Source organism: Ochotona princeps, chromosome 13 (assembly GCF_030435755.1).
Source record: "Ochotona princeps isolate mOchPri1 chromosome 13, mOchPri1.hap1, whole genome shotgun sequence".
NCBI classification, from domain to species: Eukaryota; Metazoa; Chordata; class Mammalia; order Lagomorpha; family Ochotonidae; genus Ochotona; species Ochotona princeps.
The window spans coordinates 56,741,659-56,759,381 of NC_080844.1; the positions used below are offsets into that span (position 1 = coordinate 56,741,659).

A 17,723-nucleotide genomic window follows, 5' to 3' on the forward strand; every position below is an offset into this window, starting at 1 on the left:
TTGTTTAGGTTGGATTTTCATCAGAAACATTTGTAAGGCTCTGACACACAGACACTTAACCATTGTTCTTCTGTTTAATGTCAATACAGGCATAACGAGGTTTTGGTCTACTGTGGTCTGTGTGTGTGATGGAGGTCTAAGATTCTATCATCCCATGGCCTCATCACCCACTTGGTCTGTGTTGTGTACTCTAGGATGTTTCTCCATCAGAGCATTTCCCCATCACTGACACATGACTGTATTGTGACACAGCGTATGAAAGGTCAAGCTGCATTGACTTGAATGCCACTCAGCTTTTAAAACCTCGATTTCTGGTGTTAGGAGAGGGCCTTGGGTGTCATGTAAACCGTGCAGTGTACCAGGCATGGGGTGTTGGCATTGCCTTGGTTCTAGGGAGTTTTCATTGATGATGACTTTTCTGTTGCTCACAGTTGCATGTCAGGCCAGGATCCCATGCCCAACCAACAGGTGCTGGTCAGTGTCACAGACATTCCAAGAACTCCCTGGCTTTAATTTTATTGCTCATTTTATGACATCAGGGATAATTATTACGAGTCCTTGCACTTACATTACAAACTCTGGGCCTCTGTATTAAAGGCCTTAGTGGGGAGTTTTTAGAAACTGGAGTTCCAGCCCTTGAAACCCATCTTGAACCTTTGTACGTGATGATGGCACTGATGAGTTTGACTTTTCTGTGACCCAGCAGTAACAAGGAGTGCCTGTTTTAGTGCCTGACCAGTCAGGCCTATTTCTTTCACTTACAAGAGATGCGCTTTTGTTCCCAGCTTCGATTATACAGCTAGGGTGTTGCAAATAGGTCAAATACTGCTTTTGGTTTCTTTGAACGGTTCTGCCCTCAGGTCCATAGCTCTGTGCACCGAGCTGTAATAGTTCTGCTTTCCTAGATAAATGTTCTTTCCAAATGGTTTTGTTTCTTCCTTTTGAAGCATTAGGCTACCTTTCCTTGGCGTTTTTGCATCGTTTAGGACTTCCAAAGTAATGCTTTTCAAAGTAGTGGTAACAGCACGTGTTCACATCTGGTTCTCAAAGCGACATTTTTACCAGGATAGTTGGTTTCCAAGGGTGATGTCATCAGGTTAAATGAACGTCCTTCTATACTGAGATGGCCAGTGGGGCTGAGAACTGGGGCATACTTTTCCATTTCCTTTGAGAGGCTTTTCCACATGTATTCTGTTTATGTACTCAGGAATGAAGTACCTTTGATTGCTTGGCTAACTATTTGGTCATGAAACATTATTCTTTCAACACTGCTGAATTTAACTTTGCCAGCATTTTAGGAGGTTTTCATCTCTTTCCAAAAATTAAAGTTTTGTTTTTCTTTTTCGTGTTGAAATGAAATCAGAGCTGTAGTAACTTTCTAATGGAAAACACATTTTCTTGAAACTAAAATGCTGTGGTCCTTTTCAGTTTTGCTATTTCATGTCTTTTTATTAGTAATTTCAATAAGCCATATTCCGGCTCTTTTACTTGAGCATACTTCCTGACTCAGAGCTTAGTGTGTGTAACTTCTAGCAGTTGATTTTTCTGTTTCCTACCTCTGATCAGTTTCTATAGCTGTCTCCTGTGTATTGTCATATTTCAGCTTTATCTACCTTCCAGGGTTTAAGACTTGGGATCATACTTTGTAATTCTACCAGCTTTTGTTACATGTATGAAGTTCAGGATACAAATAACCTAGACATTCCCCCTCCAAGTTCCCCAGGCCCTGTCCCAAGTCATTCCATGAGATATACTGAAGACCCAAGGTACAATGAAATTTTATTTAAAAAAACAAAACAACAAAAATCTAACCCACCACTTGATGAAAGGTCAGCAAGTGTTTATGACAAAGGAAACGAATGCCCTGGAATTAGAATTTTCTAAAAAAGGAGACCTTTGTTCTCAGGAGCCACTATTAGAGAACTGGAATTCAGAACCGAGGCAGAGATGCTAATAGATGAAATGTTCCAACCTGTGTTAAAAACAATCCCATCTGAGGAAAAGACCGAGGCAGCCCTGCGGCTTCCAGGAGGAGAGTAAGCCCACCCCTCACCCTTTCTGGGGACTAACTAAGCATGGCATTAAATAACTGTTCCCGTAAAAATGGCCTGGCTATAGGGCTGAATCTGTAAACAGGGGGCGATTTTTTTTCTTATGGTAATGTAAAAATGTCAGTTAAATTGCAAGAAAGTACATTTCACTATTCTAAATGACAAGATTTTTACACTTCCTATGTTATGCAACATCATTTACACTTGTATTTAAAGGACGTTGCTTCAAGTCTGGGACTAGAAACAGATCCTTAACGTGGTCGGGTCAGTGCCTCAGCTCGGTCCCAGATATTACCCTGTCAGACGGTTTTCCACAGGCCGGACCACGGCTGTTTAAAAAAGTCACTGAAGACTGATGTGGGCCCACGAAACGAGAGAGAGCTTGAAGGCAAGGATGGTTTAACCCCCACAGCTACCAAGTACTGGCTAGGAAATTACAGGAGTTTTGACCTTCTCAGTCAGCAAAGCCATGTGAGCTTGACTTCTTTCTCCAAGCTTTTCCCTCCTTAAAAGCCTCACTAAAGCAAAGGTTGACAATTTTGGACAAAGAAACACAGAACATCCCTAAATAGAAGGCTTGCCAACATCCAGTAGACCGAGGTTCCCAAGGCAGCAGCCCTTCCTCGCGGAATTCTTCTCTCCAGCTGTTTTTGTTTCTGCCTTCTCTCGTCTGAAATGCTCCACAGTCTACATCCTATTTCTTCTAGACACACTCACCCTTTTGGAGTGGCTTTCACACAAAGACTGTCACGAAGGATTGTCACCAAGGTCCGTGTTGCTGTCAGTGTCCTTAGACGAAGCTTGTCTCCTAACTCGCTCCTTTCTTCTCCCATTCCTGGAGGTCACCCACCACCACCCCCCCAAAAGAAAATTAGTTATTCTTCTCAGTAATCCTTTGCATGAGGGTTCTTCAAAGTTCATGAGAAAATGGAACAAAAAACATTTCAGTGCCTCCCCTCCCCCAAATACACATTCCCATGAATGTTTTTCAAGACCTCTTGTATTGTATGGATTTTAGGAATGTGTTGCATCAAAATGTATCTTGTAATTTCATTTTTCATGAACTTTCTGAAGGACCCTCATGCACAGAAGTAGCTGTGCAGGGAATACAGCAACAACAAAAAATCAGCCTGTGTGTTCATTACTGCTTGGAACACCTATTAAGAGATTGAGGCTGTGACACATCAGCGAGTGATTAGTGATGTTGCACGGCAGTAAGAGAGCAGTGGCTCATGTACTTGCCATGAATTTACTAGTCAGTCCCTGGTGTGGAAGCCTTCAGACGTCTGCAGCAGATCAGCAGGAGAGTAACAAAGAACAGAGCTTGCCAAAAACAGAGGCAGCTGGAGCTGTGTTCTTTTGGGAGCAAGCGAATTTAGGACTAGCCTTGAGGGAGAATCGAGGTTGCTAACACCCATTCCTTGCTTACTCCGTGGTGCTGGCCTATTGCCACACTACACTGCCTGCCCAAATGTGTTTTTCCCCCGAGTCTCAGGCTGTCCCTGAAATGTGATTAAGGAGTAGTGGAGAGGAGCCTGAGGCTGTTGAGTAAGAATGCCTGAAGCGAGCAGACACAGGATGCCAGAGCTGAAGGGCACGGGCACGTGGCTTAGAACTCGACCTGAACTTTGCTGGTCCTGAGACTGGCAGGACCCTCTTACCTTGGCTTTCTGAAGGACGGTGCCTTTGCCTGTGACCATGACCGAGAGAGGCCTGTTCTTGAGGGCTGTTGCAGAGTTGACTGGAGTAGAATCAGGCGCAGGGGTGGGAGTGGCGGCAGCTTTGGGCTGTGGTCAGAGGAAGGCAGTAAGGAACGAGACAAGCAGGTGGACATAGGACTTCCTCCCTCCTCCTGGGTTCCCGAGGCCCTGCAGGCAGCTGCAGGCCTGGCACTCACACGGGGGCTCACGCTCTCCAGGTGGGTGGTGTCCACTGTGGTGCCCAGTGTCACGGGCCCCGCCTCGGCCTTCTTCAGGTTGTCCTTCACCTCCATGATGCTGAGCTCCAGGTCCACACGCCTGCTCTCCTCGACCCGGCACTCCTCGTCTATCTCCCTCAGCTTCTGCTCCAGGCTGGCCAGGACGCCCTTGTCTGCAGAGAAAATGCAGCCAACTGCAGAGAACAGCATTCCAGCCAAGGCCAGGGCATGAACCACAAGGCTGGCCTCAGCAACTGGGGCTTCAGGGGACCCGTGTATAAGGAGTAGCCTCAAGGGCCCAGTCCTGCGTAGGCAGCCTGCAAGGTCTGGCAGGTTCCAGAGGAGGCCTCTGCTTTCACAAGAGGGCAAATGTCTGAGACTCAAGTTCCTCCCTGGGTAACCTGGGTTTACTACTGTTACAGCCACCCGAAAGGCTTGGAGAAGCTTTGCTGGTGATCACTGGGGCAGAGCTGGCTGTTTGACCTGCACCTCCCAGTGCCCCCATATGCCTCCTTGTGGAGTTACTGCAGCAGGAAACTGTGACCTCATGGGATTTCCTCCCAGGAGGTGCTGGAGTGCTAGAAAAATAGGCAGGCACCACATGTGTCCCACACAGAGCCTCATGCAGGAGTCAACAACCACCAACACAGTTCCAACTTCTATGTGAGCAGTTGTCAGAGGACAAGCAGGGGCCACTGTATTTAGAAAAGCTCAGAAAATGTTGTCAATAGTTTTGGGAATTTGAGTTCAAAAGAAATACAGCTCAAAAAACCAGTTCTATAGAATCTACAGGGCGCAGTTGCAGCGAGAACAAACTAGAGTGGCAATTCCCCTCTCTCATCTGGAATATGCAGGAGAGGAGAGACAGAGCTAAAGTCCCTGGCACCTCCCTGGAACCCCTGCGTTACTGGACACCACTGATGAGCTCTGCTCTACGTGGCATAGAGTGCAACCATGCCAATAAGGCCAGTAAACACAATCTGTGCCCCCCAAGACCTCCTTTCACCAATCCTATTAGAAGCCTCTTGGAATCAGCTGCATTTGTCCCCAAACCTGCTCTGCCAGTTACGTTTGTTGGTACAGTTGTGCAATTTAAATATTCCAGGAGCTCAAAGTCACTGCGTGGAAAAGGAAGTCCAATGCCTCAAAGGCTCAGAGGCTTCTGTTGTCAGGACACAGCTGTCAAATGACACCAGCAGGAATTTAGAAGACACACAGACACAGGTGGTACAAGAGTCTGAAGTCTCTGTTCACTTTAAAGAAAGCCCCGGGAAGCTCAGGATGGCTCCTGAAGGAGTGGTGTGTCCTCAAAGGACACACCTGGGGACCCAAGTCTCGGCACTCCATCCGATGGGCCCGGGAATATGTATTTGCTTTTAATGATACCAAAAAACACCAGCGATCCAAACAAATCAGTTTTTAAAGATATACAAAGCCGTGTGCTGGTCCTGTGGAGGCCGCTCACCTGTGCACCTGCCCAGCGTCTCCTTCAGCTCCCGCTTCTCCTTCCGCAGCTGAGCCAGGTGCCCCCGGATCTCCTCCTTCTGTTTCTCCAGCCTCTCCTTCTCCTCCGTGTACCGCTTCACCTCAGCCTCTGTGCGATTCTTGCCAAGTTTGATCTCTGCAGACCCCGAGACAGGAAGCCTCAGGTGAGCTGGGCTGGTGGAGGAGGCCTGTGCCTAACCCACTCCCCAGGATCAGCCAGCACCCAGGGCGTTGTTTCAGAGCAGCTTTGAGTGCTAGCCAGCGTAGTAGGTAATAGCAAGGTGGACGGGGCCCACGCTGTCTGCTGGGGGACCTTCACTTTCTCATCTGAGCAGGAGGGAATCAAACTCACTTCTGTAAGCCATGGCCAATGTACTGGGCTCTTAGTACACATACCTGCGCTGTTCACCCGCAATCTGTCCTTGACAGGTGGGCTGCTGCCAGCTGGGGTGGCAGCCACGGGGTCGGGACAGCTTGGGGGGAAGCAGATCTGCTGTTCGCTCTGGATTTTGACTGTGGTGATTCTTGGGGAAGCATCCTCTGGCTCCATACTCCCCAATCGCCTCTGCTTTGGATGAAGCAAAAGTGACTCGGCCTGTTGCAGACTGGCAGGAAGGGGTGGGGGCTTGCTCACCTACTGAGGTTGTACCTGCTCTTCCAGGTTCTCAGCCAGTGTTGTGCAGGGCTCATCCAGGGCACAGCTGGGACTTGGGTCAACACGGAGCTCCTCTGCCTGGCCATCTGGGTGGGGTGGGGTGGGGGAGGCAGCCCGGGCCTGTATCCCGCCGGAGTTGTGCAGGAAGGACTTGATGGGAGTGAGGTCCAGGTATACTCGGTCATGCTCACTCTCATTTGGGATATCTGTGGCGGGAGTGGCTTCCTCGGTAGGTTCCACCTGCAGAAGAGAGGGGCATTTGCAGTTACCCCATGGCCTCAGCCATGGCAGAGGCACCAGCCTGCTCGCCAGGCTTCCAGCCCCACTCCGTTCTGTAGTTGTGGGGAACTTCCCTTCCTCTTGGGAGAACCTCATCTAAGTTCCGGATGTTATCACACAAGTGTGTGTAGGTGGTGATGGTTAAAACCCATGCCATACCATCACTACTTCCCTGACCCTTCCTCCTCACCCGAAAGAAAACAGCAGTTAACATTCTCCAAGGAGGCTGGGAGTGAGTAAGAAACTACACGAAGCCCTTAGCACCACAGGGCTTGATGCCTGGTACATGGGACCTGCCGTCTATACCATCTGTGCAGCTCCGTGATCAGTGCAGACCTCGAAGCCTAAAGGAGTCATGGCTCTCGATTCCCCCCCCAAGGTCCACCCAAGCCTAGTTCAGCTGTTTCACTGAGGTCGTGAGACCCCTGCCACTGAACTGCACAGCCCCGCAATACAACCTCTCTGCCCCAGTGACCTTGGACAAGGCTAACCCCCCACTCAGACAACGCAGAGTGCTCTGTGGCAGGAGGAGGACTTCAGGGCCCCCAGACCACTGCCCAGCGGGCCCTTACCACTGCCGTGAGCTCCGACACCTCGACGTCATCATACAGGTCCTCCTGGCGATTGCGGCTGGGCAAGCCGTCGATGTACGTGTTGGGCTCCGAGAACTTCCTCTGCATGAGTCTGCAACACATGGCCAGCCACAGTGTGAATGAAGCACCCACAACAGGGCAGTGAGTGCCATGACAGCTAGTGCTAGGAACCCGGGACAACCACCAGCTCCGTGTACCTGGGGTATCTCCCCCTCTCCATTTCCCAGCATCCTCTTGCTAGAGCTCTGAGATCCAGCGTCCCCTTCCAGAAGCACAAGCTTCCCTGGCCCCACTATGCTTAGGGTCCTTTTGCCATCTTGGTCCCCTAGTTCCTCACTTTCAGCATCCCCTTCCAACCGGAGTAGCATCATCCCTTCTCATTACTTCATCATGCACCTGCAGCAGCATAGGCCAGAGGCTATTTCTGTTTACAGAAGAAGGAAGGCCTGGGTTTCTCAGCATGGCCAAATCAGAAAGTCACTCTCCCAATATAAAAAAGCTCGGGGTTAAATGGCTTCACTGATGAACTACCAAACTTTGTTTTTTAATATTTTTAACTTCTTTTTAAATTATTACCATTCAATGATACAGTTTCATAGACCCTGGGATTTCCCCTACCCCCCACCGGATTCCCCTATATTATTACTATAGCATAGCTCCTCATAAACAGTCACACGCTCATTGCGGGCATGGACAGTGGCAGAGTCTCCAGCCTCCCATTGTCAAGATACAGCTAATAGTTCCACTAGTAGCCCTTCTTTGATCTGTAAGTAGAGCGCATTGCACTGCATCCTCACATCTGGATATGTCCACCGAACTTAAGAACTAATTATTCTCAGTCTACTTAAAAAAAAAAAAAACAGAAATAAAAGAATCCTTCCAAATTCATTTCTATGAAGCCAGAAGCATTCTTGATTCTAAGGTCAGATGGAGGCAGACAAGCACTGAACTGCCACTCTGGACCCACAAAATGTACAGTACCCCAGGCTCCATGTCAGTGACCTGGCAAGCTCCCACGGCCACCTGACTCAGGCCACTTCTCCCAGAGCCAGTATCACTGTCCCCTGCTGGCCTTATCCCAGGCTCTGCAGAGATGTGATATGGCCCAGTAGGAAAGACTGAGGAGACAGGAAGGTCAAGTGGCAGGTCAGGAGAGGCACTGCCCTTGGTCTTGTTGCTGCAGGGCACCTACCCAGGGCCAAGGAGGCTGCCCTCCTCTCCCTGCCTCCCCGGGGACCCGGCGCCTGGTTGGCTCTCCGCCAGGGCTCCCAGAGGCCGTGTCTTTCTGCTGTGGAGTAGAGCAGGCACAGAGCTGTGTTCACGGTGGCCACGTGCTCAGGTTGCTCGTGCCCAGGTCTGGAAGCATGGCCGAGCAGGGGAGGGTACGGGGCGGAAGGCCCTGCTGTACTCACAAGAGGGAATTCTTGGCTGCGCTCACAATACAGGAAACCCTGTCAGCATCCACATAGTCATAGGTGAACTCTTCCGGGTCGGTCTTGGAGCCTGACTCGGACAGCAGGAGGCCCAGCCAGTGGCCCATCTCCTCGGAAGACTTGGCCTGGAAAGAGGTGGGGGAGACCTGAGTAGGGCCGGATGTGCTACCTGTGGCCAGCCTGTCCCCATCTGCTTTCTGCCTGTGTCCTTCCGAGACAGCCAGGGACCCCAAATCACACTTCCGATCACCGACACCTCGATGTCCCCTTAACAAAGCCATGGAGATTTGTCCCATGAATCAGGTGACTTGCAGGCCTGGTTCAAAGAGGGCTTTGTTACCGGGTATGATGACTATGGAAATCCCATCTGCCCAGAGTTACTGAAAGCTCCCAAGGGACCTGTATGTGCCGGGGCTTAAGGCTGACAGCTCAAGTTCCAAATGATCATGTGCCATGCCTACAGGAGCCCAAAATCCCTGCTGAGAAATGATACCCTGACTTCTGGAAGACCAGGACATCTCAAACACCTTTCTGAGGCGAACAACCTGTGCTACACCATGCGCTAGGTGCTGGGGAGTCGGGAGCTTGGTTCTTCCCCAGGAAGCAATGCATCTCCCCCCATACCCACGCCGGGGACTTCTAAGAACAAGCCAGCGTTTCTTGCTAACAAGAGAAAAAAACCTGGGAATCCTATGAATGCTACCAGTTCTTTTTTTTTTCCCCTTGGAGAAAAACAGCTAACACCTGTTATTGCACACTGCTCTATTCTGTTAGTATACTTAGAGTGGCAGCTAAAAGCTGAATTGGACACTGAGCTGGTTCCCTCTCCTGTTTAACTACATCGGCGGCTCAACACTTTCACTCAGCCCCATGCTATCTCTGCTGCAGACAACTGTGGCAGCACTGGCTCCGTTTGCACCTTCTTGTCCTCCGTGCCCCAGCCAGAAGCTGGAGGCAGTGTCCCAGCACCCCATCTGGACATACGTCCTCCCTTGACACGTACCGGGGCTCCTGGGATCAAGCCCCACCCCATAGCCCCCCATATTCCCTTCCACTCTCCCTTCAATTATAAGCAACAAATGGGATGATGAGCATCACACTCTCCAACTAGGAAATAAGGTTCCATGAACACAGGGAGTGTCCGTCTATGTCTCTTTTTTGTTTATCTCGGTTACCATGTTATTACAATAAGTTGATACAAGTATTTGTCAATGGATACAAGAATAAACACAAGCTTGTCCTGGAGAAGCAACTGCCTTGTGGGTCTTTCGCCACCAGAGGGCGGTGTTAGAGCACTGAATGATAGGACTAAGCGCACAAGAGCTCACTGGCAAGCTTGTGTTTATGTGCTCCGCCTGCCCCAGCTCAATGCAATGCATTATGTCACCTCAGTTTGGGACATGTAACATCACATCACACAGGGTGGGGAGCTGAGAAATGTCATTGTTCCAAAGCTCATTCAGCCCCACAGATAAGCCCTGAATGCACCAGGGATAGACTCCCAGCTGGTGACACACACACAGCAAGGCACCCATTTCCCGTCCCAAGAGGCCTTTCCAGCTGCTGGGGGAGTTATAAATACTCCTGCTCCAGCACGGGAAATGGCTCATTGTCCCACTCCTATGGCACAACTACCCTGGGGTCAGAAAAGGAATGGAAAGTTTGAAAATTGCAAACAATCCTAAGCAAAGGAAGCCAACCAACAGGGGCCCCATCGGTGTCCCCTTGGTGGGACTCCGGAGGCGGGTAGGCAGCTGGCTACAGTGATGGCCAGCCATACCTCAAGCTTGACCAGCTCCTCGCCATTGTGCAGGATGCGGAAGGAGTAGAGGTGGTCAGGGCTGGGGTCTGGGACCACTTCACAGCCCACCAGGTTGAGGGGCTGCTGGGCTGCCTTGCTCCGGTTCCGGTCCTGATAGAAGTACAGGTGATTGCCCCTGACGGAGCACCAGCGTGACTTCCACTGGCTGTTGACCAGCACATTCAGATAACCTGCAGGGACAGAGGTGGATATGGTGGGGATGGGGCTACATGTGTAGACGTGACTGTGTATGTGCGGGGGGGGGGGGGGGGCGGGCAAGGCTGCAGGACTGCAAACACCTGTTGGAGAGCTCTGTGTGTCCAGGGCTGGACCACCTCTGGGCCTCCGGGATCTTTCTCTAGAATCTCAATTCTAGAATTGGCCGTGCTTTCTTATCTCACAGAGGCTGAAGCTCACAGCACATTTCCCCTCCCTCCTTGGCAGCACAGCTGCAGATGGGCAGCACAGCTGTTCTGGTCTCCAGCACAGGCACCTCCAGAGAGCGGTGACTGGCATCTTCAATCAGACCAGGCCCCAGGAGTACTCTGCAAAGGACAGACCCCACCCCTAAAGCACCCCGCCTGGCTCCACGTGCTGTAGGGTCTTGCACATTCTGGTGGACTGGGTCCTCTGCTGCTCGCCTCCCCGGAGGCACCAGCTTAGAGCTCCACACTAAGTGCCTGGAGGCTGCTAGGAACCACAGGCAGGATGTACTAGTAACAGGTGAACATCACAGCCAGCTACAGCCCAGCCCACTGAGGGACACACGGGGCAAACCATGGACATCTCCGAGCCCTGTTATCCTCCTAGCAAGGGGCAGCAGCTATGTTCTTCCTGGACCTCCAGCAGTCAGCAGGTCCCCAGGCCATGTGCTGGGCTTTGGGGGCTGCAGGGGTGGGCACAGCCAGACCACTTCTTCCCCAGCTACCTTACAGCTCCGTTCCACCCCACCCCCACCCTCCAGCCTCAGAAAGGACAACTCAGGGATGGGTCCTGACCCTGAGGAATAGGACAAAGCCCCAAGATGGAGAGTAATGGCCTGTGGGCCCCGGGGGAACTGCAGCCATGATTCCCCGCATGTGGTTCAGCCCAGCGGGCCTCAGTTTACCTCAGCAGGTGTCAGGACAATGGAACTGACCTCTAAACTCACTAGTGCCTCCCCTCCCCCACCCCGTGGTAACAGGCTTCGCATTGTGGCCTTACTGGGTCGCAGCTGTTCCTATCTCAAAGTTCTCCTTCCTGCCACAGGCCTACTCAGCTGCCACTGCCCCCTTGGCACTCAGGCCCCTGCAGCAGCCTCTGACCTCAGAGCATGGAAGCTTCTGCCTGTCCCCACGTCTCTGTGGCTACAGAGAGGACACAGTGTGGACTCGCTACAAGGTCAGCCTTCCTCCCAGGCTGTGCGCTCTGAGAACAGGGCCTTCCACCTGCTGGGGTCTCCTTTCCCTAACACTGTGCCAGCCATACTTCATGTGTGGACCAAAGGAATTTGGCATTTGCAGAAGGGTAAGATGCTCCTATCCCAATTCCAGCTTCCCGCTGTGAAGTCCCGAGGGGGCAGAAAGTGAGGACCAGCATGTCTGCCTCTCAAACCAGAGTAGGAATCACCTGCAGGGAAGACAAACTGCAGCCCGCCCAGAAGGCCCTGAGTTCTTGGTGTTAGAAGCAAGCCCCAAAATCTGCTGCCTTGCTTTCCTGTGTTGAACGAGCCCCTGAAACCCTGGGGGAAAGTTGGGGGCTGCAAGTCTTACTGGATGTCTCCAGGGATCTCTCTGGCGGCTCCAGGGAGCTGGACTTCTTCCGGCCCAGGTTCATGAGGTTGCTCAATTTGAGGCCAGCAGAACATTTCTTCTTGACTGTACAGACACACGGAAGGCGGTCAGGACCACACCTGCCCCACCCCCATGTGCCCTTATCTACTTCGTCCACATCCACACATACACCATATCCACACCTCATCCACGCACCCTTGACACACACCCCACACCTGCACCCATGTACCTGGTCCCCAACTGGGATCCCCACCACAGTCAGCTTGCTGTAGAGGGGACACAGACCTCTTAAGGAGTAGGCAAGCACCTGAGTCTGAACCCCAAGACACTGGGAACAGGTGACCCCCCCCAGTCAGCATGAAAGAATATTCTATCTCCAGCCTTGGGGAGATGCAGCCTCAATCTGGCCATCTTTTCCTTGTACATGCAGCTCTCCACGGCTATATTTCTAAGCAGCTTATAAACTGGAGACCATGTTCTAGTTAGTAACCGTGAGAAACCAGAGCTGATTAGACAGCTCATAGCACTTGCTGGTGTACTGCCCCCCCCCGCAACCATAAGGTCAACAGCCATGGCCTTATTACCATCTTTGGTCTCTGTGATCTCAGGGTGGCCATCCATGGGGCTCCCGCACTCGGGAGCTGACAGGTACTTCTCAGCTAAGTCCGGCTGTGAAGGAGAGAGGGGTGAGTATGGGCGGGCACTGGCTGAGAACAGCTGTGGAGGAGGGGGGGCACTGGCTGAGAATGGCTGTGGGGGGGGGTGCACTGAGAATGGCTCCCTTGGTGACAATTTAAGGGAAAATAATCAATGGCTCTTGAGTGGAGGCCAGAGGTCACCTGCTCAAGCCCCCATCTGGCACCCAAACTGCAAATTCCTGTTCCCTCCCTGGCAGGGCACCAGATCAGCAGCTCCCCAGGGCTCCCGGGAGCACCCTCCTTCCTCTCCCTGATGGAGTGCCCTGCCCCACCCATGGATGCCTTCCCTCCTTAGGTCAACACCTCCTCATCTGTAAGTTCTCTAAAGGCTGCTTCCCCCTCATCAGGGTGGCCCCAAAGCCAGGGGTCAGATCAGTCAGACAGCCTAGCTGCAAGAAAGTTGACTTCAAGTTGAGAGCTATCCCTAGCAGGAAAGTCTTTTGAGAGCTCACTGTGCAGAAACCCAAGCCGACTTTGGTGAGGGGTTGGCTTGGCCACCCGAGCCAGGCTGCAAGTCTAGCCCTGACTCCCACCTGGAATGACCCAGCCAGTGCTCCAAGCCTCACCCTGTGTGCATCCTACAAAACTGCAGCAGCATCCAGAATGTTCCGATCAAGCATCCTGCAACAGGGCCTTTGCAAGAGCAGGATGAGGGCCTCGCTCCCACACAGCAGGCCCTGGCCAGGAAACACTCAGGAGCTCTTATTTCTGACCCTTGCCCCCACCCTGTTAAGGAAACTCAACTTCATCCCAATCTGTGCTTTCTAGTTCGTGGACAAGAAAGGAAGCAAACAGCAACAGCCTCCACTTCAAGTCATTCCAAAGGCCTCTTCGTCCCTGCCCAAGCCCTTGGCATACCCCCTGCTTTCCTCCCTGCCTGGGATAGGGTCCCCAACGGAGACACAGTGGCCTCGTGGCAGCTGAGCATGTACCAGGAGTTTTGGGACCTCCTTGCAGAGACCTGGGGACAAGCCAAGCCCAGTGTGGATGAGCGGCAGGGCACATTCAGTGGTGGTGGTGGTCCTGCGGGGAGGACACACGGTGGGAGATCAGCCTTGCCAGAGCTCCCCTCACTGAGCTGCATACGTTATACCCAGGTTCCCCTGAAGCAAGGAAATATTTTAGGTGTGCATCAACTTCATCTATTTTCCTGCCGAGCTAAACTCACTTGTCTCATCTAGGTAGCGGATGCTGCTTATTAATGGGGCTCAAGTCCAGAAGCACAGTTCCCCAGCCTGCCGCTCTGGACTGCTACAGGGGAGAAATGGAGTCGGTATCCCTCCAGTGGGGGCGGAGACTTACTCTGTGGCCAGGCAGGCGCAGGACATCCGGGGTGTACTGGTTTCCCTCAGTTGTGCCCTCGGAAGGCAGGCCACTCACCTCCTGGATGACCTGCGGCCGGAGGAGACTGTCAGCACAGGCCCAGGTCTCCACTGTCCTCTGGCCTGATCAATGCTGCAGCTCCCATGGCCAGGAGGGTAGGGGGTAGTGAAAGGGAAATCGCACTGTTCCCCTCTTCCAAATACAGCCACGTCCATGTCCACCAAGATCCATCTGTGGCCTGGGAAGGAGCTGGGCAGGTGCAACAAGCAAGCCTTTTGGGCCCGGCGGCATGGCCTAGCGGCTAAAGTCCTCGCCTTGAAAGCCCCGGGATCCCATATGGGCGCCGGTTCTAATCCCGGCAGCTCCACTTCCCATCCAGCTCCCTGCTTGTGGCCTGGGAAAGCAGTGGAGGATGGCCCAATGCATTGGGACACTGCGCCCGTGCGGGAGACCCGGAAGAGGTTCCAGGTTCCCGGCTTCGGATCGGCGCGCATCGGCCCATTGTGGCTCACTTGGACGGAAGATCTTCCTTTCTGTCTCTCCTCCTCTGTGTATATCTGGCTGTAATAAAATGAATAAATCTAAAAAACAAAACAAACAAACAAACAAACAAAAAAAACAAGCAAGCCTTTTTGCTCGGGCCCTATCCTGCAGGCCCCTAGGTATTCTGGGGCAAAGTCAGCCAGCTCCCAGATAACGTGCCTGAGGAAGCAGCAAAGGATGGACCAAGTGCTTAGGCCCCTGCACATGTGGGAAACCAACAAGAAGCTCCTGGCTTTGGCTCAGCCCAGCCCAGGCCCTGGCATGACACACATCTGTGAGGGGCAGGAGTTGGTGGGGGGACAGCACCCAGGAGAAGGGCCTCTCATCACTACTCTCCCCCAGAAGCTGCTGGATTTTGGGAACTGCGTGTCCTTTCCTGATGCAAACCTTACACTCTGGAAGCATCATGCTCATCTGAGACGTGGGGCAGCTGAGCACCTGCCCAGACACTTCTCCATCATCACCCTTTGGCTAAGGGAAGGCAGACAGGACTGTGTGTGTTGGCGGTGGGAAAGCCAGCACTGAGGCCAGGCAGGCCCGGGACTGGCAGCCAACGCTCCCACTCACTTGCCAGTGGCCTCTGCCCTCTGAGCCTTAATCTTCACTCCTGCCAAATGGGGGCAGTGACATCGCCCAGCTAGGCTCAGGGTGGCTTTTGTCTAGAACGCCAGTGGATTGCATCTACTGCCCAGTCAGTGCAGGCTGCTGGGGATCCCAGACGAGTGGACAGCACGGACAGCATCTCCGTGGACCAATGCCACCACTGAGGCCACATGAGGCCCTAGGGACGCTCTGCTGTTGACCACAGAGTGCATTCCTTTGGAAAGGGCTGGAAGCCAGAGCTCCAAGAGCCCCCCACCCCCGCCCTCTGGGTGTGCCTGGCGGGCCGGCGGGCCTCACCCGGAGCCACTGCTCGGCCTGGTCCTTGCTCTGCAGGCCCAGCACGATCACATCGGCGTTCATGGGTGTGATCTTGAGCTTGTGCTCCTTCTTGCGCACTTGCTTCTCCTTGTGCACCACGCTGCTGCCCACCAAGTTCACATCCAGCTGAGGGCTGTGGTCCTTGGAGGACTTGTAGCACTGGAGGGGAAGAGAGGGGATCAAGTCAGGTTCTGCAAAGGGAGCGGAGAGGTTTTCAGGACACTGCAGGAGTCCCTGAAGACCAGCTGGACCCCCACCCAAACTGTGGACACCCCTGTGGACACTCCAAAGAAGGCCTAGATACTTAACTTTGCCTTTCACCAGCAGCTCTTGTCCTGAACATTGGGTTAGTTCTGTCCTTCAAGCCTCCTTCTCACTAGGCCCAGCTGGGACCCCAGGGTGCTCCCAGTAGCTGGAACTTGCCCCAGGCATGGGGTGTGGAAGGGTCCTATACACACACCTGTGCCACCCGAGGACATTCCAGCCAATGTGAGCCACAAGTGGGAGATGCCCCTGCAGGGTTATCGGCTTGGGACTTCGCACCCATCTGAGTGTATTCTGTGGTGCTCACTGGACAGCAAAGTCGCCAACTGACGTAGGTCCCGGGGCACATCCCATCGGGTCCCCTGTGGACAGCTCCCACTGCCATAAAGCAGAGTCTCCCCATCTCCCCACTTCTCTGCACCGGCTCCTGGCTCCCCCACCTGCCGCCGGGCCCCAGCTCATGAGAACCAAGCTGTCTACCCGCCCACTGGGGAAGACACTTAGGCAGCAGAGCAAGAGGGGCTTTCTGGAAGCACCGGGACTCTCGGTCTCCTGGTTGGAAAAACGGGGTCCCTCCATTTTAAGAGGTGCCAAACAGGAGCACCTGAAATAACATTTTCTTAGAGCGGGGAATTGAAAGGCATTTATGCTAATTTCATGGGAATGTCAAGGCAGGACATGAAATTGGATTTTAACTTAAAAAAAAAAAAAAACACCAGGAAACTAGGCAGGTCAGACTGGGGTCCTCTGGTTCTACCCCAAGTTTGGACTTGGAATCAGTGGTGATGAAAGTTGGGGCGGGGACCCTGACAGGGCGTATGTGCTAGGGATGAGGGGACAGAACCAAGTCCCGACAAGGGGTGCATGGAGAACACGGGATGGCAACGGTCATCATGCCCCCTTGGAGAGCCTCATGGAAGCAACTGGGCCTTTCTGTTTCAGAAAAAGCCCCTTTGTTCCCTCTAGGAGTTTCCGGTCAGGGAGAAGTTCCAATCTCGTGCCAAGGAGAAGTCCTAAGCCTGGGGGGTGGGGGTGGAGTGAGTGAGTGTGTCCCGGTCCCGCCCACCGCAGGGAGCAGACTGACCAGGAGCCGGGTGTCCCGGATGACGCACAGCTGCTTGGCCCACTGGCCCAGCCACTTCTTCCGCCACAGGAAGGCACAGATGCGGGCATCGCGCATGAGCTCGATGCTGGCCTCAGGTGAGGGCCACTGGTAGGGGGCCGCCTTGCCCTTGCTGCTTTCCTCTTCATCATAGGACTCGTAGGAGCTGCTCACAGCCTCGCCATCCTCTGCCAGGAAAATGGGCTCCGTCAGGGTCCTGGAGGAGGCGGGCTCTGCATAGATCCCTGAAGACCAGGGTTCTCGCAATCCTCCGACTGCCCTGCTCCCCTGAGAAGGCTGCTGTCCACTCCCTTTGCTCCACTGAAGGGGGAAGCAGTGTGGCGAGGCTCCCATTGGCCCCGGGCAGGAGCAGCAGCAGAGCTCCCCAGGGCCCTGGCTGGGTGCTTAGGCCGCTGTCACTGGGCTGGAGCCAGGGCTGGTGGAAGTGGCTTTCACTCCCCAGGAAGAAAAGGCCAAAGAGCCAGTGAGGAGCAAGAATGAGTTCCCTGAGGACTGTGGCCGCCTCCCCATTCCCTGAGGAATCCCTCAGGGATTGGCACTTCTGAAAACTCCTCCTGAGTCTGTCCCCTTCACCCCTGTCAGCTTCTGGCACCCAACCAATATCTTCTTCCTGCTGTTTTGGGAATCTCCAAGCTCACCAGGCACCTGCTGGGTACCACCTGCCTCAATTTCCCACCTTTGCCCCCTGCGCTGTGTCCAGGTTGTTCCCTTGTGCAGGCCTCACTGCTCTCTCCAAGGCTGATCAAAACCAAGGGAATATCATTGATCAGTCAGTCAGTTCCTTTAAAAGTGGGGTGCAGAGAAAAGGGAAGCCCAGGATTTCTGGTCTCGCCCATGGTTCTGCACGGGTATCCTGTCTGCGTA

At 53.2% G+C, this 17,723-nt stretch overlaps 2 protein-coding genes across 6 annotated transcripts in view; one reads left to right on the forward strand and one right to left on the reverse strand.

The window, feature by feature from the left end:
- VWA2 (von Willebrand factor A domain containing 2) overlaps window positions 1-4,166 on the forward strand; it is a 45,375-nt gene extending 41,209 nt beyond the window's left edge. Inside the window, exon 14 of the mRNA XM_004580217.2 lies at window positions 4,027-4,166. The gene's annotated coding sequence lies outside the window, so the exon portion shown is untranslated. The remainder of the gene's footprint in view (window positions 1-4,026) is intronic.
- The window catches only part of AFAP1L2 (actin filament associated protein 1 like 2), a 90,849-nt gene continuing 74,914 nt past the window's right edge, over window positions 1,789-17,723 (reverse strand). For 3 of the 5 annotated variants that reach the window (XM_058671342.1, XM_058671340.1, XM_058671343.1), the window contains 14 exons: window positions 16,821-17,026; window positions 15,452-15,631; window positions 13,988-14,077; window positions 12,572-12,656; window positions 11,967-12,071; window positions 10,195-10,406; window positions 8,394-8,539; window positions 6,961-7,072; window positions 6,104-6,349; window positions 5,851-6,022; window positions 5,435-5,590; window positions 3,949-4,142; window positions 3,713-3,838; window positions 1,789-2,886 (listed from right to left, as the gene is read on the reverse strand). In XM_058671342.1, coding sequence (XP_058527325.1) covers window positions 2,860-2,886; window positions 3,713-3,838; window positions 3,949-4,142; window positions 5,435-5,590; window positions 5,851-6,022; window positions 6,104-6,349; window positions 6,961-7,072; window positions 8,394-8,539; window positions 10,195-10,406; window positions 11,967-12,071; window positions 12,572-12,656; window positions 13,988-14,077; window positions 15,452-15,631; window positions 16,821-17,026 — 2,057 coding nt within the window. In that variant the 3' untranslated portion in view covers window positions 1,789-2,859. The remainder of the gene's footprint in view (window positions 2,887-3,712; window positions 3,839-3,948; window positions 4,143-5,434; window positions 5,591-5,850; window positions 6,023-6,103; window positions 6,350-6,960; window positions 7,073-8,393; window positions 8,540-10,194; window positions 10,407-11,966; window positions 12,072-12,571; window positions 12,657-13,987; window positions 14,078-15,451; window positions 15,632-16,820; window positions 17,027-17,723) is intronic. The other 2 variants (XM_004579805.2, XM_058671341.1) reach the window with 2 other exon arrangements.